The sequence below is a fragment of the Enoplosus armatus genome, chromosome 7 (genome assembly GCF_043641665.1).
Source record: "Enoplosus armatus isolate fEnoArm2 chromosome 7, fEnoArm2.hap1, whole genome shotgun sequence".
In the NCBI taxonomy this organism is placed as follows: Eukaryota; Metazoa; Chordata; class Actinopteri; order Centrarchiformes; family Enoplosidae; genus Enoplosus; species Enoplosus armatus.
In genome coordinates, this window is record NC_092186.1 from 7,854,175 (window position 1) to 7,877,246 (window position 23,072).

General features: G+C 42.1%; 1 protein-coding gene across 1 annotated transcript in view; it reads right to left on the reverse strand.

Moving 5' to 3' along the window:
• Window positions 1-23,072, reverse strand: part of scfd2 (sec1 family domain containing 2) — an 83,728-nt gene that overhangs the window by 9,366 nt on the left and 51,290 nt on the right. Inside the window, exon 6 of the mRNA XM_070909334.1 lies at window positions 3,663-3,808. Within this exon, the coding sequence (XP_070765435.1) occupies window positions 3,663-3,808 (146 nt within the window). The remainder of the gene's footprint in view (window positions 1-3,662; window positions 3,809-23,072) is intronic.

Consider the following 23,072-nt stretch of genomic DNA (forward strand, 5'->3'; position numbering starts at 1 on the left):
ATTCTTAAAAGGTGATCCATGAAAAAAAAAAAACTAAGCTCTTTAACAGTAACAGGGACTCAGCTTTTTCTGCCAAGTTATCCAGGACATACAGTAATGTACCATTTATAGACCTCAAAGCCAGCGGATCAAGAATTCAAGACTTTTTTTCTTCATGGGAGTGAAGTTTGCTGTCTCAGAGAACAATAAAGACCCAGATAAGACTTGGCAGAGATTTATATGAGTACTCCGAATAGCAAAAGTTTTAAAATAAACGGGCTGAATATCTTCCAGGACTGCAACACTGGATAAGGCCAGAGTTAGTGACACATCGGGGCTATATGCCAAAATGTGAGCTTTGGAAGTTGTCAAAGAAACATCTGAACACACAGCAGAGACTCCATCTACCAAACTGTTGATTTAAGCAATAAATATACACACCTACACACTAACAAAAATAATGTTGTCCAAATGCTAATGCATCCAGGTGTTTCTGCCCACAGGCATCCTCTCACCTCAATATGGAGCATCAGTATGTATCATTCTTAGCTGATGCCTCACAGCCTCCCACTCCTCTAGTCCCTGAGGAGCAGCCAAATTAGGCCTAGGGAAATCCTGCCGTCCACGTTGTATAAATCACAAATTATATCAACTAACATTTACCCCTGCCAACATGATTTTGCTGCATGGGTCAGCCTGCCCAAACTGAGCTGGGAGTAAACACATTAGTGATTCACCTCCGGCTAAATAACACACAACCAACAGCATCGCGGGCATAAACAACGAATCCTACCCACAGTCACGCACACTCCATTTTCATCTGCTATTCAAAAAGCCAAAAGCAATCCTATTAAATCACCACCACAAACACCAACATGATGAAAACAATATTAGAATTAGTCATATGATAATGCCAGTGCTTAAATATTCGTCTGTACACACAAACATGTGTGCACGCACACACACACACACACACACACACACACACACACACACACACACACACACACACACACACACACACACACACACACACACACACACACACACACACACACACACATCCTCACATGTGAGTATCAGTTTCCCCACAGGTTTTCTTGGCGTGGAGGTGGATGAACAAATTAATGTTCCAAAACAACACGGTGACAACATCAAACAGACACACAGAGAAAGACAGCAGAGAACAGAACAGACTGGAATGTCTTTGGAATAATGTGGTCAAAATTATGAAGATGTACTATGCATCTCATTTAAATCCCTAAAAATAAAAACACAGTGCTAAATTTCAATCAGCACGTGCAATGTACTCTTTTTAAAGAGTACAGCATGTTCCCCTCACAAATTAACATGTCCCTTATTTGTTCAGGCTGTACAGAGATTTAAAGAAGTGTAAAGATGACATTTTTTGGTTTGACGGGAGGTTATGGGCTAGAAAACTTCTTGGCAAGGGACCTTGACTTCCTGAAGTCCCTGCTGGTCGTCTGGCAAACTCACAGTGACGACAATACTCCAGGGAAGTCACTTTATTCCTTTAAAGGATTGAAATAAGATGCAACTTGTTTTTAAATATAATTTTGACTAGATTATGGGGGTAAATTAGAAAATATGGTCTTTGTCATTTGGGTGAACTGACCATTTAGTTTTGCTTCACAGTATTTGCAGTTCAGCTGAGGTGGTAGTGGTTGAAGCCATGTTGATACATCATATGTATGAAATTGTCACAGCAATAAAATTGCTATCAATCAAGCCCCCCCCCCCCCCCCCCCCCCCCCCCTTCGTGTGGGTCAATAGAAAGCATTAGACTCCAGCTGCTACAGCCTCCGTCACTCATTCATTGATGATTTTTTCCCAGGAAATTCTACAGCGTTCAGTTCCTCACAGCACGACATGTGCTCAGGAAATGTGCAATCTTCATGCAACAAATATACATGTGACAGCAAAGGCATACGAGTGCTGCTGTCTGCTGGTGTGATTAATTATAACTGGAATAAACAGAGCGTGATTGGAACCATCTGAGAAACTGTGATGTTCTCATTTATATTACTAAATCCATTTGCTATTGTCAACATAATCCTCCACTTAAATGCAGAGTGAAAGCTTTTCACTGAAGCTAATAGCACACAGTGCTCAGTGGCACTCATACAAACACGCTAGGAAGAAAACGTCTGATCCCACCAGTCTTATTCCAGGCTTTTTGAGAAATAAAATCAGCAACTTAACATGACCTATACTGAAAAAGGGGCAAGAGTAAGAGGTTCTGGCTGAAGTCAAAACCTCTCACTTAGGTGTGAACCCAGGGGAGGAGGAAGACATCTTGACCGACAGGTATTGGCTTCATTGGTGGAGGGGATGTGTGCTGAGAGAGGCTGAAGGATTTCTGATGTTTCTCAAGAACAGCCAGTAGCTGGAAGATGTCACGCTGTTCACCTATTATATGAAATCATTATCATACTTCAGGAGGATAAGGGAAAGACAGTTCTGTCCTAACGGCAACACAATGCTGCTCACATGCATGCAACACACACCCTTACAGTCACAGACAGTAGTATTACGTAAGTACTTGTCAAGTAAGTATTGACAAAGATGACATTATTTTTACTCTTATTTATCTGCACTGAGACGGAGTAAGCATTGAAAGCATTGAAACCTTTTGACGATTAGAGAGAAACCCCCCTCAGATTTAGCTTTTGCATCTGAGGCTGAACGGGAAATCATCTAACTCTCTGAAAAAAAAGCAAATAAACCTATTTACCAAAATGTCAAACCTTTCCTTTAGGGATTACTGTTTATTGCTGAATACAGCATACACATAATATATGTGGCTAAAATATTTGAAGTAGCATAAAAATGGATGAAATACTCCTCAATACTCAATACATTTCTAACATTTCTTTCTCACTATCCCGCTGAACACAAGAGATCCAACTCTTCCAGAAAGAATAAGGCTTTGTGCCTCATGGCTTCATGATTGTATAAATGACTTATGTAAGAGTTGCAAAAAATAAAAGCCTCAATCAACACATTTCAAAGGAGACACAAGCAACAAAAGACAAAAAGAGAAGGACATGAAAATCCCTGTTGTTGAAAAGCTTTTGCCCAAGAATATGTCTTTCACTCTACTGCCTGTTTCTTTCATTTCTGTCTATGTATTTGGCTCCGAAAATAATTACGACCTCTAAAGAAAAAAAAGTGTCTTGAACTTTCATTGACTAACCTTTATGCTCCTGACCTATTATTCTCTGAAAAAACCTACCCAATCACAGTGAAGGACACTGGCAGTGAAGCTGCACTGTTGACTGTCCATGAGGAAAGGTGAGAGCCTTTCATGAGGACAGAGCTTTCGGATACATGCAGAGGCCATTCTGAGTTACATAAGTGCCAAGAAACAGACAGTTTATGAAGAGGCTCTCACAGTGAACTCCTTCTGCCTGTGTGACGCAAGCTGGAGGGGGACAAAAGCAACGAAGGCCAGAGGTCCTCCGCTCAATCTGCGCCTGTGTTACTGCCACAGCAAGAGTGTAAAAAAATAGGTAAATAAAACATGAGAGAAACCAGCTGAGTGTAATGAACGTTAACTAAATAACCTGCCTGGATCCTGGAATATAGATGTGTTGGTGGACTCTGCAACACAAATGGGTGTGTGTTTTGACGGTGACGGTCTGTGTTTGTGTGTCTAAGACCTGGTGAACTCCATCGCTGGTGGTGTAAACGGAGCGCAGCTGCTTCAGGTGGTCTCTGGTGTGGCTCAAACCTCGGAGGGTCTCGAACATCTCCTCCACAGCAGAATGGGCTCGCTCTGTGGTCAGCTCCTCGGGGTTTGCACAACCTAACAACACACATACACACATACTTACTAAATGAGTATAGAATCATATATGAATGTCAAGAGCGTTACAATGCATGTGAAAATGCGTCACTGTGGTGTGACAGTGTGTACACAAGATTCACATAAAATAAGAAACGCCCCACGTTCCTTCAAAAACGGACCTGATAAGAAAGCTAAACATGCAAGAAAACATTTGCATCTGCAAAAAAAATGGCCTGTAAGATGTAACATGTTGCTTTTCATGGTTAATTGTCTCAGCTGGGTGTGCACTGAAACCAATTATCAAGGTAAACGCACGGCAGCAAGAGGACAAGAGCTCCTTTATTCGGGCAGAAAACACTGCTGTCTAATCAAAAGGTAATGTTGCCTCCTTTCTAAAGAAGTGCGTATAGAAACAAAGACCTGACAGAGCATAAGATAAAAGGGGAGAAACAGACAGGCTGTGACAGAAGGAGAGTGGTGGTGGTGGTGGGGGTTCAGGAAAAAAAGCATAAGAATGTGAGAGTGAAGTAAACAGACAGAAAGTGAGAGGACGGAGAGACCGTGAAGGAAGATGGAGGATGGCGGCTGAGCAGGCAGTTCACAGCGCTGTTGGCAAAGTAGGTCGACTGGCACCTGCACTTCCCCCTCGCACTGCTCAGGAATGTTGCTGCCTTCCAGCCAGCTGTCTTATAAAATATATAAAAGCCAAAACTGACAACTGCGTCAGCACAGCTAACTCTGAGAGGCTCGTAACGAACAACAAGAACATTGATGACTCTGCCATCGCTGCTGCAAATCAGCAAATTTAAGTAAGATGGTGTTTTTTTTTTTTACAAAGCACTGTAGCACATATACCACTGTTCAAAAGTTTGGAATCACCTGTTTTTCTTCTTTCCTTCATAATGGCTATTTTAAAATACATAAAACCAGTATAATTCAGACACCAACTATCTTATTTACATTTGAAATAGTTTTGGCCCCAAAAGCAGAATAATTAAATGATTAAACCTTAAATTTAGTCGATGTCCCCAAAGTGTTGCATGATGGGAGAATACTGTTGTAACCATTTCCCCCCCCAAATATTCTTCGATTTTGAATTTGTTTTCCTGTCCAGAAAAGTGCAAGTGACCCTAGATCATTTTTGAGCCACAACAGTGCTTGCAATGGGGCTCTTAATATTTTGGGAACCCATCTTTCTTTGGGTCCTCTGCAGTCTCCTTGTCTTGTGATTAGATTGAACAGGGTAAAACTGTGACTTGCCAATCCATCATATGTTCAGCTGATATTCATTCCCGCGTCCAATCCAGTAGTACTAACCCTAGACTAGGCCTGTTAATTCCAGCTTGTTACAGGCCTTATTGTGCGCTTAACACTGAAACAGGAACCTGTTTCTATTTAAATCTGCACAGATTTTGATGCTAAACATCCAATTTCTTTTACCAATGACTGGCAATTTCATTTATTCTTATTTAACTGTTGCTCAGAGGTATCTTTGTCTCCTTCTGCCCTTTCAGTTGGCAGTCTGATTGAACCATATACAGCGTTTTGTTCTCCATATACAATTTTTTTCATTTTGCAAACCATCATACAAAATAATATCTATTTGTAAAGAGGACTTTCTACAACCTAAAAGCATGAAGACCATTCAATACTATAGAGTAGTCCTCTCAGCCATCTGACTGTACTGAATCTGTGGCCAGCTATTCCAAACTTTTGAACGGTATTGTATGTATTTCAAAAGAAAAAAAATCCATATTGTTAGCCTATGACAGACTGTCATTGACTGGAACTTTAAGCTCCCACTTCCTCCCAGTCAGAAGTGGTGAACTGTGTGCTGGGATAAGAAGATTAAGCTACAGGGGCCACTTAATGTCTTCTTCCACTCAGGGCTCTGTTTGTCCACTCTTTGATATAACGAATATATAATACCTCTATACACTGGCCTATATGTATATTTATTTGTAATGAGCCGTGCACAATATTAAGCATGAATATTACATTGTATGTATCAGAATCATCCGAGAAGAAATTCTCATCTGCAGTTCCTTGTAAGGTCACCGTTAAAAAAGAAAACATAAAACAATAAAACCTGATATAGGTCATGCCCAACATCGCACAACTTACAGTACTCCACATATGTTGTTGATGTTAACTTCATTAAAACCCAGCAATAATTATTGTGCATCAGCAAGCTAACGTGCTCACAATGCTAACATGCTGATGTTTATCACGTATTCATTTTACCTCATTAACCATTAATTTAGCATGTTGGCATGCTAACTTTTGCTAATTAGCACTAAACACAAAGTACAGCTGAGGCTGAAATGTTACTGGTTCTGCAGGTATTAGTACAATTCATCCAGAGGGGGACATTAAATTTCATAGCAATCCATCCAATAGTTATTGAGACATTTTATTAAAAGACAAAAATGACATGGTGGCGCTAAAGGAAAAGCCAGTGGATCACCATAATCTGCGGGATTCCCGAGTCTGAGCGAGCAGCAGACTGACACTGCCTCCTCGACAGCTGCCGGCACGGCCGAAAACAGTGGCAAAAATATTGTAAAATGCTGACTCACTGATTAAAGAGCTCAATTGCCTCCATCCATTCTCTAAAAACTAACTTTAAAGCAAAATGACAAAAAATGTATTGGAAAATATTGTAGAACATAGAATATACTAACAAACTGGGACATCTCCATCGCTCAGTAACACAGAGTACTGTAATCTTTGCTCTCAGTGAATGAAAGAATTTCCAGGCACTCCACAACTTTGATTCGACTAATTAGGCCAGACTCAAAAGGCTATGCATGACTTCTGCCACCGTGGGGTTACCATCAAGCCCAGGAAATTCATTTAAAGCGCTTACCTCAGGGTTATATAACAACGCATGAGCTCACATATTACACAGCCCTACTTTGGAATGAAAGCAAAGGCAGACACATATATGTTAGTGATATGTGAGTGCTGAAGATAAGATCTAACATTCACAGGTTGTAGAAATCCCTTTATGAACGCTGATGCACTCTTACTGTCTGTAACATACTGTAAATTGATAAGACGTGAGGGAAGCTATGTCGCTCCTAATTCCTCCCCCGCTGTCAAGATATAACTTTCACAAGGCTGGAAACTGACCTGCATGAATACTTTGCTTCATTTTACTTGGCACATTATATACATTGAGGAATACATCACTGTCAGCACAGTTAATAAAATGGATAATGTACACAGAACAGCTTGACTTTGTCAGGCTTTGATATCTGTTCCTGTTCCTTCCCATATAGGCGATATCAAATTTAGCCCCGGCAAGTCTTTGTTTTGAGTCGCTGTCTTGAGGAATGTAAAGTGTCTGGCCCGGCGGTTGGCTCTCCTGTGCTGCCCCGGCTGAGAGGTAAACTCTTAGGAACATACAGCAGGGCCATCTGACGGCGCTGAGCGTGAAGATGAGGGTCTTATCTCTGCAGACACCCGCAGAGTAGAAAGCCATCCAACAAAACAAACTACGACTGATGTTTGTCTCTGAGCATTCATACAGTCAAAGAACCTATGGTACCAGAAGATGGTAAAATACAACATGCAAATATGCTGGAAATTTAGTTACATGACTGAACAGCAACCATCTGCTGAAACCTACGGTTAAGGGTTGTGTGCATATTGGATGTGTGTGTGTGGCAGGAGGTCACGGGAACTGGAGTGGGCTGGACACATTATGAGGGCTGTGTCGGAGGAGATGTATAAATCTGTTCGAGTGCTTGCGTGTCTGCCGTGAGCTGGTTGACTTGCTGCCAAAGCATACAGTGCAGGCCCAGGGCTGGGTCTGAGGCTGTGCCCGCCCCCCCTCCCTCCTCGAAACGATCTGTGGTTTAGATGTTGATCGTGGCACTGCAGATCCTGAGCAGGGAGCAGGACCAGGTGCTGATCCGGGAACATCCAGCTTGGCTGTGAGGCTGAACACCTGTGTCTGAATTCATCTCACGCGACGCCGCCATGCTTCCCACCATTGCAGCACCACACCACGTTTCACATCACCACTCGCTGTCTGATGTCTCTCACGCAAACATGCGAGCTGAATTCCAGTTTGTTCAAATTGAGTGCATAATAAATGCTTAGTTCATAGCCTCCTGGCTGAATTATTTCTTGCCTTTCTATGATTATACCTTTTGTAAAACTGATGGGAAATGATGAGTACATGTCATTTGAAGAGCTCCAAATCCATCGACGTCTATACACGTTTACTTCCCGAAATGACTCACTTCAACAGTGAAGAGCTTGTTTAGAAGACTACGAGGTAATTTCTAAGGCTGACTCACCAGAGAGAGATTAGGGAGAGAGAGAAAGCGGAGAGAGAATGTAGTTTGGTCTTAATACGGAAAACCAATAACAGTCTAGGCCGGAAATGGTTGATTGAGGGTTTTCTTAATTAGATCTAACAGAGACGGAGTTGAGCAATGGTTACTAAAGAGGGTGTGAGTGTAACCTGTGACGCTCAAAAGGTGCAACCTACCAACACAGAGGAATGTGTCACTAATGAATGGAGCTGGGTGGGGATTAAAACAAATAACAAAATAAAGAACTGCAGAGAGAGAAGCGATGCAATCAAAGACAAAGCTTGAAGTAATATTACTGTCAGGGTGACATCACTGGTGTCTGTGATTTGCCATCAAAAACAAAAGGTCCAGCTTGCTTCTGCCCTCACTTTTGAGAATGCATAATGTGAAGTTTATGACCCATGAAACAAGCCTCCAAACAAAGTCTGGGAATGTAGCAGTATTGTACCACACTGCTCATTATGCTGCACAAATTATATAAAAACTTAATATGAAAGTATAATAAGGGTGCCTGACATGAGACACGCTTTGTTCGCTAGAGCAAAATGCAAACTTTATGAGGCAACTGAAACCCCTATAAACATTACCGTGTGTAAAAAACATAATCTGTATACATAGAAGTTGACTTAAAATGTTTCAAAATCAGCAATGTTCAGTGAAGTCAAGGCAGATCTGAACAGGAGGACTAACTTGTAATCAGTAATGTTTTGCCTTTAAAAGGAGAAGCCTGGTGTAATTCTACATGTTGTTATCGTTAACATGAAACGGTCAAAACCAACAATACGTTACTCCACCTCCCAATACTTCAATCCATCTGTGGCCCTCAGTTCTTTCATTTTTAAAAAAAAAAAAGGCCTAACAATATCCTAAAACAGCTGGGCACTGTAGTTTTTAGCAAATGTTACTCAAACAGGAGTAAATTGTGCATGTGCTGGGAACTACTTTCAGCCACGGATTAATACACGTTTGGTGTGTACTGAGTATTTACGGCAGCAGGACGGTGCATGTGGGACTGAAAATACACTGCAGTGCTGATGCTGGTGGCAAAGAAGAAACATGTCACCCAGAGCAATGATGTGGCTCATGTAAGTGTTTTTAATAGTGACAATAGTAACACTGAGGGACTATATGATAAATCAGGCTTCATTCATTCATTCATTATTTTGGTCTTTTAAAAAAATACAGAAAGTTGCCAGCCTTATCTTTTAATGCTAAAATTAAAGGTCAAAAGGTTTTTTTCAATCTAGCATTTAATATTACACAACAAGAACAGAATGGACACACAGAACAGACTGGACACACAATGCCTGTAAATCATCAAAATAAATCAAAACAATGTGGAAGTAAAACGGCATTTGTGTCCATTACCACCGCCACGCTGTTCTGCTTACAGGAAATACAGCCTCTTCTAAAGAACAGAGGGAACATTAAATTAGAAAAACACAGTCTGTCTCCTCAACAACCCTCAAAACACTGCAACAACTCACCATCCAAGCCTGACACCACAATCAAAACTAATCGCTCTGTACTTATCAGTGGAATGCAGACAACGAGACTACTTATAAATATCCCGGCTTATTTTGAAACCTGGTCAAAAATTCTATTCTGGTCAGAGAAAAGAAAGCAAGTACGTGATTTTTTAGAGGGAGAGCACTGACTGCTACAAAGAGTTTCTATCAGACGTGGTGATCCTGTGTGGAATGCTGGGAAGGAAAATCTCTTTGCTACTGTATCTCAGGATGAAAGGAGAGAGACGGACGAGGTGGATTGTTTAGAGCTCCACGCTTGTCATGCCCCTTCTCTCCCTTACATGATGCTAGCTGTCACCGTGGCAACCATGTAATTTCTAGGTCAGGAGGTAGTCACTTCCGCATGGTGCCATCATGAGACTGACATAAGTAAAGCACAGCTGTACTGAGGAAATATGCACATATAGGGTCATAAGAAGCTACAATGCATTTACCTTTAGCTATTCTGCTTCAACTTGAGAGCCAAACCAAACAAGCTAATGGAAGAATTAATAACACACATTGTGTGCTGCAATGTCAGACTTTAGCCTCAGATGGATTTGGAAAATAATGCAGAAAAATCAACCACAGCAGGGATCCAGGCTAACTGTCTTCACTGCTTCGTGACGACTATTCTTTCACACACAATAATAGTAATAATATGCTGTCTAAATATGTGTTTCCAGAATGTTTCACTGTGTCAATCTGACAAACATACTGTAGAAGATTATGTCAGGAGGCTTCATAGATTTTAATTTGCTGTTGGCCAACATGTGTACTGAGAGGTGTGTTGAAGAGAAGGAGCTGTCGACTAGAGAGCATTAATGTATGCACGTGCATGTGCACATACAGTAAACTGCAATAACTGAAAGACTGTACATCAATCCATTACATCAACAAAAGGTACCTCCAGTTCCACTGCTAGGTATCGCAGAGGAAGATGTCTCCACTCTACAGGCACAACTGTAGGAGGATGACATCATCCTTTCACTCGCCCATTTGAATACCTCCCTAACAAGCATCCTTAGCTAAAAACAGGCCAATCATTTATCAAAGAATATTTCATTTACAAGTTTAAAAAAAATCTATGTACTTCCACACACTAAATAGAGTATATATTAAAATGCAGTGCATTTGTTTGCACTTTTCATAGCTGAGGTGTGAGTTGGAATGAGGAATTGTCCCATAAGATCATTTCACAAGAACATAATGATACTTAAAGGGACTTGGAACAGCATGACGACCTCATACGACTAGCAGTGACAGAGTCTGACTAATCACTTTGTACTGCCTCATCTCTTCCGATAAAAGTTGCATTTACACACATTACAAAGACTACAGCTGAGCTCCAACATGCACTTAACATCCACCGTCATGATTACGCAGCCATTAGTTTGTATTCATATCCCACAAAACATTGCACACATGCTCAAAATACGAACTGAGAATATGTCCTATAAAATGTTGCAACTAACAACTCTGCCGATTTTACACATCAAAGTCTGTTTGCAGGGAGGGGAGCACTACTGCATATGTGATAAAGTTGTATAAAGCACCGTCCAACATAAGGGCCACTGATAAGGGCCAAATAGAGCCAAGCTTTAATCCTTTCCAGAGTGGCCTGCTTGAGAGAAAACACAAGACCTGTTAATCTGGGCTGCTTCACAAACTCTTTAGGAAGTGCAGAACAACGCTCCTCACAGTGATTTACTCATACAAACACACTCACACATCAGGCCCTCTGTCAGTCGTATTAAACTCAAACCTCCTCCACTGATGTGAGACTTCAGTGAGTGAACACAATGTGGGGCTGAGCGTGGACGTGTTTCATCAGAGAAAGAAGACAGGTGAAAATGTAAAGTGAGAAGGCCACAGCATGCCAGCATCCTCAGCTTTTCCCTGTGTGTTCACAGTGGATGTGATTAATCACATGCTGAGGAGAATGCGGTCTCAACCCTGCCACTTGTGAAGAAAACTTTTCATGGTTAGAGCAGGCGGCGTAACTGTGGAGAACAGAGGGGTCGGTGTGCAAAACACTGTCTCCTGAGCGCTTTCATGTCAGCTGGGGGGTTGTGTTAGTGGATGGGATTGGGAGCTGCATAGCAGCTTGGCAACACGGCCCTCAGATGTTGTGTTGTCTGCTAACAGGCATGAAGAGATCAAACAGCAGGCGTGGACGACTCACCCACTGAGGGGGGAACACCTTGTCGCCGCCAAAGGGAGTTTCCGCCGGTGTGCGTGGGCATAATAAATGACTAACAAGAATGAGAGTACACGTGTGTATCCGTACGAGTGGATCAGAGAGCTCTACATGTGTGTTTCAACATGCGTGTGTGTGTAAAAATAAGATGAAGGTGGGGACTGTGGTTTGAATCACAGGGTAATGATCTGCTCAACTAGAGAGTGGCAGCTGCTAATTTCCCCATCTGACTTAAGGTCTTCTAAAGCAGATTAGATGGTAGACACACACACACACACACACACACACACACACACACACACACACACACACACACACACACACACACACACACACAGTGAGTGGACAAAGCTTCACATAAGGTGTCTGACGCGCCACTGAGACAAACTAACATTAATCCACTTCACCATGGCAACAGTGCTTTCACATACGTTCTAAAAAGGCACAATATGGCTTTTCATATGAAAGTTATTACTCACTGAGGAGTCACATTTTTCTCCTTTTCATTTCAACTACCTAGATTCTCCCAGACGACAGCTGATTCATGGCCCCAGTGTTAGCTGCAGAAATGAAAACTTTGCGTCCTGATGCTGACCTGGGGTTCCCTCTTTGATATTGTTCCTCATGATTTGTGTTTCACCTCGCTGTCGTCTACTATTAGCCGGACTATCAGACCCGCTGAATTTCACTTTGATCCTCTGTAATTACAGTGCTGTGTGTTTGTGAGTGTGTATTAGTGTGTGTAAATGGGGGGCGTGTATTGTAATCATGCCGGTCACAGTGTTTCGAGGTAAATCAGTGAAATCTGGCGAGGCGCAGAAAACACCACCGACTCCAGACACAGACAACATTACAACTCTTGCACGCAATGCAACACGGGTCCCCTCTTTCACATGGAGATGACGAGGGGGAGCAGGAGAGAGGAGTGTGTGTGTGTAACAGTGTGTATTTATGGTGGGATGTTAAACAAACCCCTTTTCCACATCAGTCCTTCTGTGGCTGTCTGGCTGACTGGATATACAGTATGTTAGCTCTCCCGTCTCATAAATGTCCCAGCTGTTACATAACTACATCCCCGTGGAACACCAGGTGCTTATCCTCACGTCTACTGCAAAATGGTCTTCGGCGGATGGACTGCATACACAAACACAAGTCATGCATACAAATCACTCTGTGCGTTGATGGTCTGAATGTTGTCACCGTGGAGATGCTTGGGCTGGTTATGTGGGTGAAAGGACGGCTCTTCCCAGAGTCCCTGTTTGTGATGGTGCTATCGATGAAGAACAAGAGTCTACAGCCATGCTAGCGGCTCGGTGAGGCTGTACTAATGTCAGCATGCTAACCACATCCATCAAGCTACCATGCTCACCATGACAATGCTAACATGCTACGCAGCCGTAATCTGTAAAATGATCACCATCTTGGTTCAGCATGTTACCGTAGCATGCACCAAAATATTTTCACATTCACTATGTATTTTAGAAGCAGAATGATGGTGCAGCCCTAATTGTTTTTTTGGCCACACAGGGGCAGCAGAAACAAGCTGTAAATACAACACTGACATATCACCTTGCATAGCTGTTATGGCAAAACTTATTTACACATCTAGCAGATGTATGTATCTAGCAGGAGCAACATTAGCATTCTTTTGGAGTCGTGTCTCTGGTCGCCTGGCGTATGTAAGCCCAGTTTTTACCGTCCTTTTAGCTCTGTTTTGGTCTACACTAACTCTTAAGGGAAATATCGGACTCTTTAGCTGAAAACAGCTGCCTAGTGAGGCGAAAAATAACTCTATGGGAGCGGTGAGACTGAACCAAAACTGTTAAGTTGCTGGAAGATGCTATAAAGCCCTGTAGAGCTGAGGCAAACAGCAAAGGCAGGTAATAATTCTCAGAGAATTTGCCACGAAGTGTGACAATTTTCACATTATAGTCATTTCATCCCCTGTTAATTTAAAAATGAATGATTGATTGATTAGTGTAGTTATAAAGGACCATCCTATTCTTTTTTTTAATGCTTTAACCCTTTCACTACAAATTGCAGAACACATCACAGCTAACCATTTTGCAAACCAAGCTGCTGTATTTTAGAAATGTGAAGTTTCTTTCCACCATTCTAGGCGCCCACTGTTTTTCTGTACAATATTTAAATCTGATAGCAGACTGTTGAAACCACCTTCAGTTGTGTTGTCATCACAGCTCAAATACATTGAATTTGACATCAATTTGGTCAAATGCAGAAACTAAAATATAAGTAATTTAATGGCTGGAAAGATTCAGGCAAAAATCAGAAACTCTGCAGCTTGCACTCGACCATGCTCATCAAAGTGTATAGAACACACGTTTTATACTTAAGGAGCTATAACACAGTGTTAAAGTCCTTTAAGCAAAGCTCTGAAAAGTATATTTGCTCTTGTGTACTTAAGGTGTCTGAGTTCATATGGTGTGTCACGAGGCGCTTATCTGGCCAGACTGAAGGATTTATGTTTCTGTGGGTGAGAGCGTAGTTGACACGGCAACCCAAGGCCTTCACATAGGCTGAAAGAGCTGCTGCACAGTATAGCTCATAAAATCTCAGGGTCTCTCTCTTTGTGTGTCTGTGTGCATTGAAATATGTCAGTATGTAGGGTACCTGTGCATTTAAACACACATGCATGCGTGTATGAGCATCTGGCATGTTTTGCATTACCAGCAGTGGCTATTCCTGCTCTGTGAAATAAGAGCACTTTAATTAACAGTGAACATTCAGGAAGGTTTGATTACAGTTTAGGAGCCAAAGGCATTTTATCATGTAATTGGCTGGCGATGAAAATGTTATGTAACGGAGAAAGGGAAAAAAAAACCCTAACACCTCTTTATACAGCAACTCTTACATAAGTATGAAAGAATTATTTGACGCCACTGACCTTGTCTGCAAAAAGTGAAAATTCTGACTAAAGAGACTTTTATGAATGTTATACCTTGATGTGTCTTGAGAAATGTATTGCATAAGCAGTGTAAAAGCAATTGTATCAGTTCCCTGACCTATAACATTACAGCCACAATGCCACAGTGTTGCAAGCATGTCTTTTATTCATACATGTAGTAAATATCCACAAACCATGCTCTCTGCAGTAGGTCAGCCGCTGAACCCAGCTGAACCTGCAGAGTGTTGCTCCCCAATCATACCTGCATGCATGTGAAAGAATGTCATTAGCAGTGTGATGACTGAGTGTGTGTGTGTGTGTGTGTGTGTGTGTGTGTGTGTGTGTGTGTGTGTGTGTGTGTGTGTGTGCCAAGCCAGGACAGGACAGAAGAGAGTGTTTTTTAATTTGGCAAAATATGCTGCACACGCATGATTAAGTTGTGTGCACACTCCAACACAAGTGTGAATGTGTGTGTGTAACTGGTAAGGGACAGTTTTCATCACTCCTCAATTCAAGATCATTCCTGAGGCCGGGTGTCAGCGGCTGCAGACATCAGGCACAAACAGTGCTCACAGTGAGATAATCATGCTGAGCTGACCGGCTCTCTCTGCTACTCAAAGAAAGGCAAAAGGGCCATTCGGTGCCTCTGGCAAACTTAAAGACACTCTGTGAGCCAAAGTAAGGTTATTCTGCCCCCTGAAGGACAACAGTGACAGTGCAGACATTGAACTATCAGCAGCATACGTGGGATTTAATAAATGGCAGCTTGTTGTGCAATCAGAATACAGCTGAATGAATAGTGTGTAGCTGCAGTTCCTTCAGTCCTACAGTCTTCAGAGTATAAAACTTTATTACAGTGTATCTGTTAGAGCCAAAGCTTTATTAGGGTGGAGGGTATTCCTATGAGACTAGTCAATATTTTTTCCACTGACAGAGAACCCTCTGTTGGTCAAAGCCAGACCAGCACATAGCAAAGACTTGGACTAATCTGCCACAGTACAATGTTCACCGAAATGGTGGGTTAATCCTAAAGTTAGTGGTTTGATCCACATCTCCTTCTGTCCGCATGTCAGTCTGTTCTTGAGAAAAAAAGTGAGTTGTTTTGGACAAAAGTATGTGCCAAACTAATGTAGTGTGGCATTGATGTAATGATAAATCAGCGCAAATCAATGTATGCTGACACAACAACAGCAAACTCAACTACACAGGTTTTCAGTTACTATTATCTGTAATGCATGTATACTATCAGCACATGTGGTAAATGATAATATGATGAGAAAACTAGCACAAAAAACAACTGTCAGAGATGCTCCGTCATTCTGCTACAGAAGGTTGTCAGGTTGTAGCTGCTTAACAAAGCCAATAAAGTTAGTTCTAAAGAGACCCACCACACAAGCAAAAACACACTTCACACAATGTTTGTCACAATCAAACAGCACAAGCAGCAATGGCAAACATCATTTTAATGATGTTTGATTTACAGATTTCAACTTTAACAATCACTAATATCTTAATGCTGACGCTGCATGACGAGACCAAAGGCTAGTCTGAGAGAAAAAGAGCAGAACTTATGAGTGATATAAATTATTTTAATGCAAATGTATGTAGTTAGAAGTCACTGAGTTTTTTTATTATTATTTAACATGATTTTCATGTTCTATTCTTTATCCGACATTATGTAATCATTAAAAAAAGAAAAGATGCTGAAACACCTGCGTCGATGTCATAAAACTGTGTGTGTGTACAGCCTGTGAAAATGTGATTCCTGGTTTTCTTTCTGACATAATCTTGAGGTCTGAACATGTAGTTGTTTATTACAAACATGCCAGCAATGTTTCAATCTGTATCAGCATGTATGTGATCTCAAAACCGACATGGTGGTGACCAGTTGAATGTCTCAACAGTTTCTCAACCAGTGCAACTTCAATAGCGCAATGTCTATGGGGTCAAAAAGCCTACAAAAAGGGAGGTCAGAAACAAGGTTAAATATGAGTAAACAAGGACTTCCTCCCCGAGGGTAAAATCTGCACCTGGACTTCTCATTACTGCTGCGCTCTGAGCCTGCTCAGCACTGAAGAACACATGTGGCCCAGAGGAAACAAGCTCATAGCACTGCTAGTCTCCAACATTGCATCAAACACACACACACACACACACACACACACAGACGGAGAGTTCTGGGAAAACGTATCGGCCAATAGGGGTTCAATGGACCACCTCCCCGGTTTTCATGAGTAACCATCGTAGCATTGCCTTCTGTTAAAGTATTGAGAGTGTTAACAAAACTGCACACACAGCTGCACACACACACACACACACACACACACACACACACACACACACACACACACACACACACACACACACACACACACACACACACACACACACACACACACACACACAGGCTCAGAGAGTTGTATGCTGTTTTCCTGACGCTCACACTGCTGTTAGAATCAGTGCAGTACAACGTCCGCTCCATCTATCCACAGGGAGGGACCAGGATTTATTTATGACTCACTGACACTTTGATCCTCTTCAATTTCACAGCTCAAACTGCTTGTTTGCTTCGCCTCTGCTCCGACTCTGTCACATCCATCTCCTACTATCAGCGCAGATACAAATGACCTTTTCTGTGCCTCCATTTATTGTCTTACATTCATATTGCGCTTTTATGTGCAATGTTATTATCATTATAAAGCCAAAAGACAAACGTTTGACCTATAACATGCAACAAAAAAGCAAATGGGCTAGCACTCTTTCTTCATGAGTTTCTCTTCTTTTCCTCTGTTCCTGTCTGCCTAAAGTCTTCACCTGGGGCCCTGCAAGGCCCTGTGGAGCTCTGTCATACACGGTGGGGAGCAAGACATTAATCAAAAGGTGGGGCAGGAGGAGGAGGAGAGGGTGGCCGGGTTGTCCTGCTCTCCCACCATGTTTTCTCCGATCCCTCCCTCCCATTTTATGATTTTAAATCTCTCCCAGTCTGAGGACTCATCACCCTCAGAGCCCCTCCCCTGTGTTCCACAAGAGTAATGGCCGGCTCAGACGCACATACAAACATACATGAAAACAGAATGTGGAAGAAACTCACACGTGAACCTAATGTATCCAAATGCAGGTTAAAAAAACACCCTGCAAAACATTTTTAAGACAGAGCGAGCAGTGATCTGCCTCTGAATAAGAGAGTCACTGTTGGAGGAGGGGTCCAAAGGGGGCCAGCTCTTATTTTGACAGTCCCTCTGTCCTGGAGAAAATGGCCTCTGTTGTGTTTGTTTTCCAAGGAGAAACATCTGAACATCTGTGGTGTTCCTCAGAGCAACACGCTGGGCTAGAGTTACAAGCTGCACCGGTGCACAAGAACGCATAAACACATGTGCACAGTCGGACACACAAAGATATATACACACACACACACACACACACACACACACACACACACACACACACACACACACACACACACACACACACACACACACACACATACATACATATAAGGAGGGAAACACACACAAAGGTAAGGACAATGTTAATCTCTGCTTTGTCATATAATTGCTATTACTCTTAAGTAATGTCAAATCCACATGTTTTATTATCAGACGACGTGGAAACACCACAAAACTTCAAAGGCAGCCTGAGGAATGTCGCCTAATGCTGGGACTGTAGGGGCCACCGTGAACGTGTGTGTTAGTATGTATGGTAGATATAAGGTGGTCTCAAGGCCTATAGCAATAGCTGGATGGACAACTTCATTGTCTTCTGGCTGTGGCTGCAGTTTGTATTGTATTACTACGTATTGAGCCAAGAAATCCAAGGCTCAAAAACAACTCTTAAGCAAATATTGTGTAAGTGCAAACATATTTCACTTGGCAAGAACATCTGGCCTTTGTCACAGGCCTCCTTTTTCAATAAGAAATGTACGCGTCAGCCCCTCTTTGCTGTGAGAAGTGATAAGAGCTCAGCGGAGAACAGCGATGATGGCACTCTAAGAGCTTCACAGCAGTCATGGAGGCAAATGTGCTCTCAGAGAAACACTTTGATCACACACGGCAGATCTGAGCTTATCTGCGCGCTATTCAGATTCACACAACCTCTGCTGATGCAGTTCTCAGCATGGTCACTAGGGTGCACTGTTACACTGCTCACTGAACCCTAACACACACAGGTACAGACACACACACACACACACATATATATATACATCAGCCCCCACTCCTAAACACACTGCTGCCACGACTGAGCTGTTTTCTCTCGTTCTCCTGAGGGAGATCAGCGTCTTTTTTTTACTCCTGTTGTTTTTTTTTAACTGTGTCCAATTTCTCCATCTTAGATAATACAGTGAGGTTGTGGCCCAGATGTGAGGCACCAACTCTAAACCTGCTAAAAAAAACCCGCAGTCACTTTCCCTCCTCCTCTGATCTGGTGTGTTTTCTTGTCCATTTTTAACTTCTTCTACTTCTCCTGACTGTTTGGTGGTAGTCCTCTGGAGCCTTTTGAACCCAATCACAAATTGAAAGAACCACAAAAACAGAAGTTAAACATTGTGTGGAGCTAAGTATGAATATATTTCAAGTTTTGCAGTTTAAAAGAGATAATGACTAGAAAACATTTCAGTTTAAGTGTGGAGTGCAGTGTACAATGATGGCTCCAGAATCTTCTCTTTTATTATACCAGACTTTTGCATATTATCTTTCAAAACCACAACTCGAGGGACAACTTACACCGGTCCAACACTTGGGTGTTACATTTTTTAAACCACATCTGGGAGGTGCTGTGCCTTACACAGAAATTGCGACCTGCAAACTGGCAATGACGGTTGAAAATAGAGGCTTGTCCTGCTTTGCAATAGCATACACAGTACTAATAGGCTATCATACTGGACATAGGTTGACATTTGAGGGAGACAGCTGGACCCAACCCTTTGAAATAAAGACGAGGTACAGGAATTCCTGGAAAACATAATATGTAGGATCAAGGCCAAATGGCACGCTGTTATATAGATCCAAAATGTGAATCTAAATGTTTCAACTTATTGGGTGTTTTATAGTTTGCTGACTGAGATGAATCAAATTTAAACAAATGTTTAACATTTTAGCAAAATGCTGCTGCTTGTCAGCAAATCTCCAGTGGTCATCAAAATGAGTGAATTCAATATGTGAAGCTGTTAGTATCAGTTCACACTTACAGACAGTGAGCATGCTGCCTGATATCTGTATGTGACAGAAATCTGCAGAGGCATTCAGGTGAAAAGACAAAAAGACAACAAAAATATTTACCATATAGCCATAAAAGTGGTATTAATCTTCTTGTCTCGTTCAAGAAAGCGCATAAGCATGCTTCCCAAAATGCTGAACTACTCCTTTAAGCATCTTCCATGTTTGGAGATTGCAAAATAAACAAGTCTGTGTTTCGTGTCCTCCAAATCCACCTCTATTTAATCACACATGTATTATCAGGAGACGTAATTAAAATATGGCTGCAAAATCTCCTAATCCAACATATGGTTGAGCCGGAGGAGCTGTTGGTAAGTTACAGAAAGCACACATCATTTTAAATAGAGACAAAGAGCCGCCACCCACAGGAGAGTAAGACTAGTAGCATCCTCCGGGAGGAGAAAATGAGGGAAAACTGAATTATTAGTTTCTATATACAGGTTCTGTCTGACTGAATTGAGTTAGTTAGATAAATATACTCTATAAAGGGCTATTAATGTCTATTTGGTGTCATTGTTTAAAGAAATATTTGTGTAACAATTCTAAACTAAACAACTCTTCCCCATTTAATTCACTGGATTCTTACAATGCCAGTATTCTTTAGGATATATAAAGTAAAAGTTGTTGTAAATGTACACAGTAAACTAATCAACCCATTGTTGCCAACAGACAAGGTCTGTCCTGACATATTTTACTCTACAACATACAGTTTGCTGTTGTGCTTGGCTGTTTGGTTGATACATCTGCCATTTTAAACACTGCAAATACTCCAGTGAATAGTGGAAACTGTTTGAATGCCCAACCAGACACACCATAACACATCCAACACATCAGACTCAAACAGATACACGCTGTTTGATTTATGAAACACTGCAATCATTTAGGTTCCAAAGTCATCAAAGGCCATACAAGTGTGCGTCAGATCAGTGGGTGAAAGTGCTTAGAAGCCTGATGGCAAATGTTCAATCCCACACACCAGGAAGCATGATAATGTGATAATGTGCATGGCAGCCCCGACTGCCCCAAGTGTAGCCTGGCTGCTCCGAGCCCACGCCACCATGCTAACGAAGAGCTGGAGGAGAGGCCCGGCTCCAGGCCAACCTCACTGCCGGGGTTATCATTAATGAACTATGGAGCAAGGGTGCCGTAATTCATGGCAGAATATCATTTCCTCTGCCAAGGCTGCTCGATTTCCCACTGAAAATCAGCCAGATGCACTGAGAAACCTCCATGCAACAAACGACTGTGGATGTAACTCCTTGTGGTTTGTGTCCGACATATGAAACAGTACAATATCTAGAGCCTGAGCACAAGATGCCAATGATAACAAAAATAAGAAAGAATGAAGCAAATCTTGAAGGAAATGCAGTTAATCGTTAAGCTCAAATTCAATTTTTGATAATTGTAAAACACTCTTGATAAATTAATACACTGCCAGAACTTTCTTGCATATTCTCATCTCCTTTCCAAATAAGGCATAATTTATTTTCTATTTGTTTTACAGGCAGGCTGCCTGAAGTGCTGATCTGGAAACTCACTCACAGGGGAATATTTCTAAATATCAACCCATGAATTGAGGCAATTATGATGTTTGAAAACGATTTTCATGAGAGAAGTGCAGAAAGGCGCCGCACAAGCAAAACTGTTATCTAAGAACAGGAAGACTTTTGAAGGGTGACTGGTCAGGCTGCAGGATCACATCATTTTAACAAGAGAGGACCATGTCTTTTACCATCACGTACTTAAAGCATATGGGCCTTGAGCATCATACGCTGCAGTTCTTCACAGCCATTTTGTGCCTCTGACCTGTTTCAAAAATCTCCATTTGAGTGTGCAGGAGAGGGTTTTCTGTAAATGTACACCTCCTGAATGAATAAGCACTTCCTGCTACAGTCAGGGTTGGGGTTCACGCAGGGGGGTTAGACTCTCTCCCTTGCTCTCTTTCTCAACTCTAAGAAAAACAACTACTCAAACAGTCAAGAGCAGGATTTTCAGTTCACTTGCAGACTCTTAAACACGCAGCTAAAATCTCACATACTTATCAAATTATAGAAAGGCTCTATTACACAGACTTTATTGGAGCGTACATCAAATTAATAGCCAATTTTACAACTACAACAGAAACACTTGGTTCCCATTAAATCAGCTAATGTAAACAGAGAAATTTTGTTTCATAGTGGAAAAAAACATCCAGGAGATGAAGAGAGATAGAAGAAAACAATGGAAGAGGAGGACAGGAGTGTTTATTTACCGTGTGCAAGCATAAAAGTGCTTCCAAAGCGTCCAATAGTGAGGACAGAAATGATCCCACAACCGAAGACAAACGAAGCATGTACACACGACCACACACACACACACACACACACACACACACACACACACACACACACACACACACACACACACACACACACACACATATATATAAACACAACCATTAGACAGGAGGAGGACAGATAGAGGAGAGGGTGGTGCAACTGATGAAAAGACATGATTAACCTTTGATCTTCACTCCGCATCGTGTGTGCATGTGTGTGTGCATGTGTGTGTGCATGTGTGTGTGCATGTGTGTGTGCATGTGTGTGTGCATGCAGGCACATCTTGGAGAGTATGAGCGAGTGCGTGTGAAGAGAGAAGAGAGAGAGTGTGTGTGTGTGCCTGTGTTTGCTGAATGATAACTGTGCTATGTGCTCTGCTGCTCCCGTGGGAGACAGAGATAGATAATGTTGACGCTGTTCAGATCCTTTGATAATGGCTGCAGGGATGGAGCGGGGAGGAGGAGAAGGAGGAGGAGGTTGGTGGTGGTGGCTGTGTATGTTTGCGTGTGTGTGTTTGACATGTTGGTTGGGGTGGTTGGGTAGCCTCTACCCTCTGGTGGTCCCTGGGTGCTGCTGGTCTGAATTACGCGCTGAGGGGACGGGAGGATTTGCGTTTGACCTCTGAAACCAAGCTGACCTGGGACAAAGCATGGGAACGCCATGAGCCTTGTGCATGTACGTATGTGGTGTCTATGTCAAAGTGAGGGCGAGAGAAAAAGTGAGCAATGACGGAGGAAAAAAAAAAGCGTGTGTGTGTGTCTCTGTGGGAAAGCAGAGAAGAGAGATCAGTTCTTGTATGTGCTGGACAAT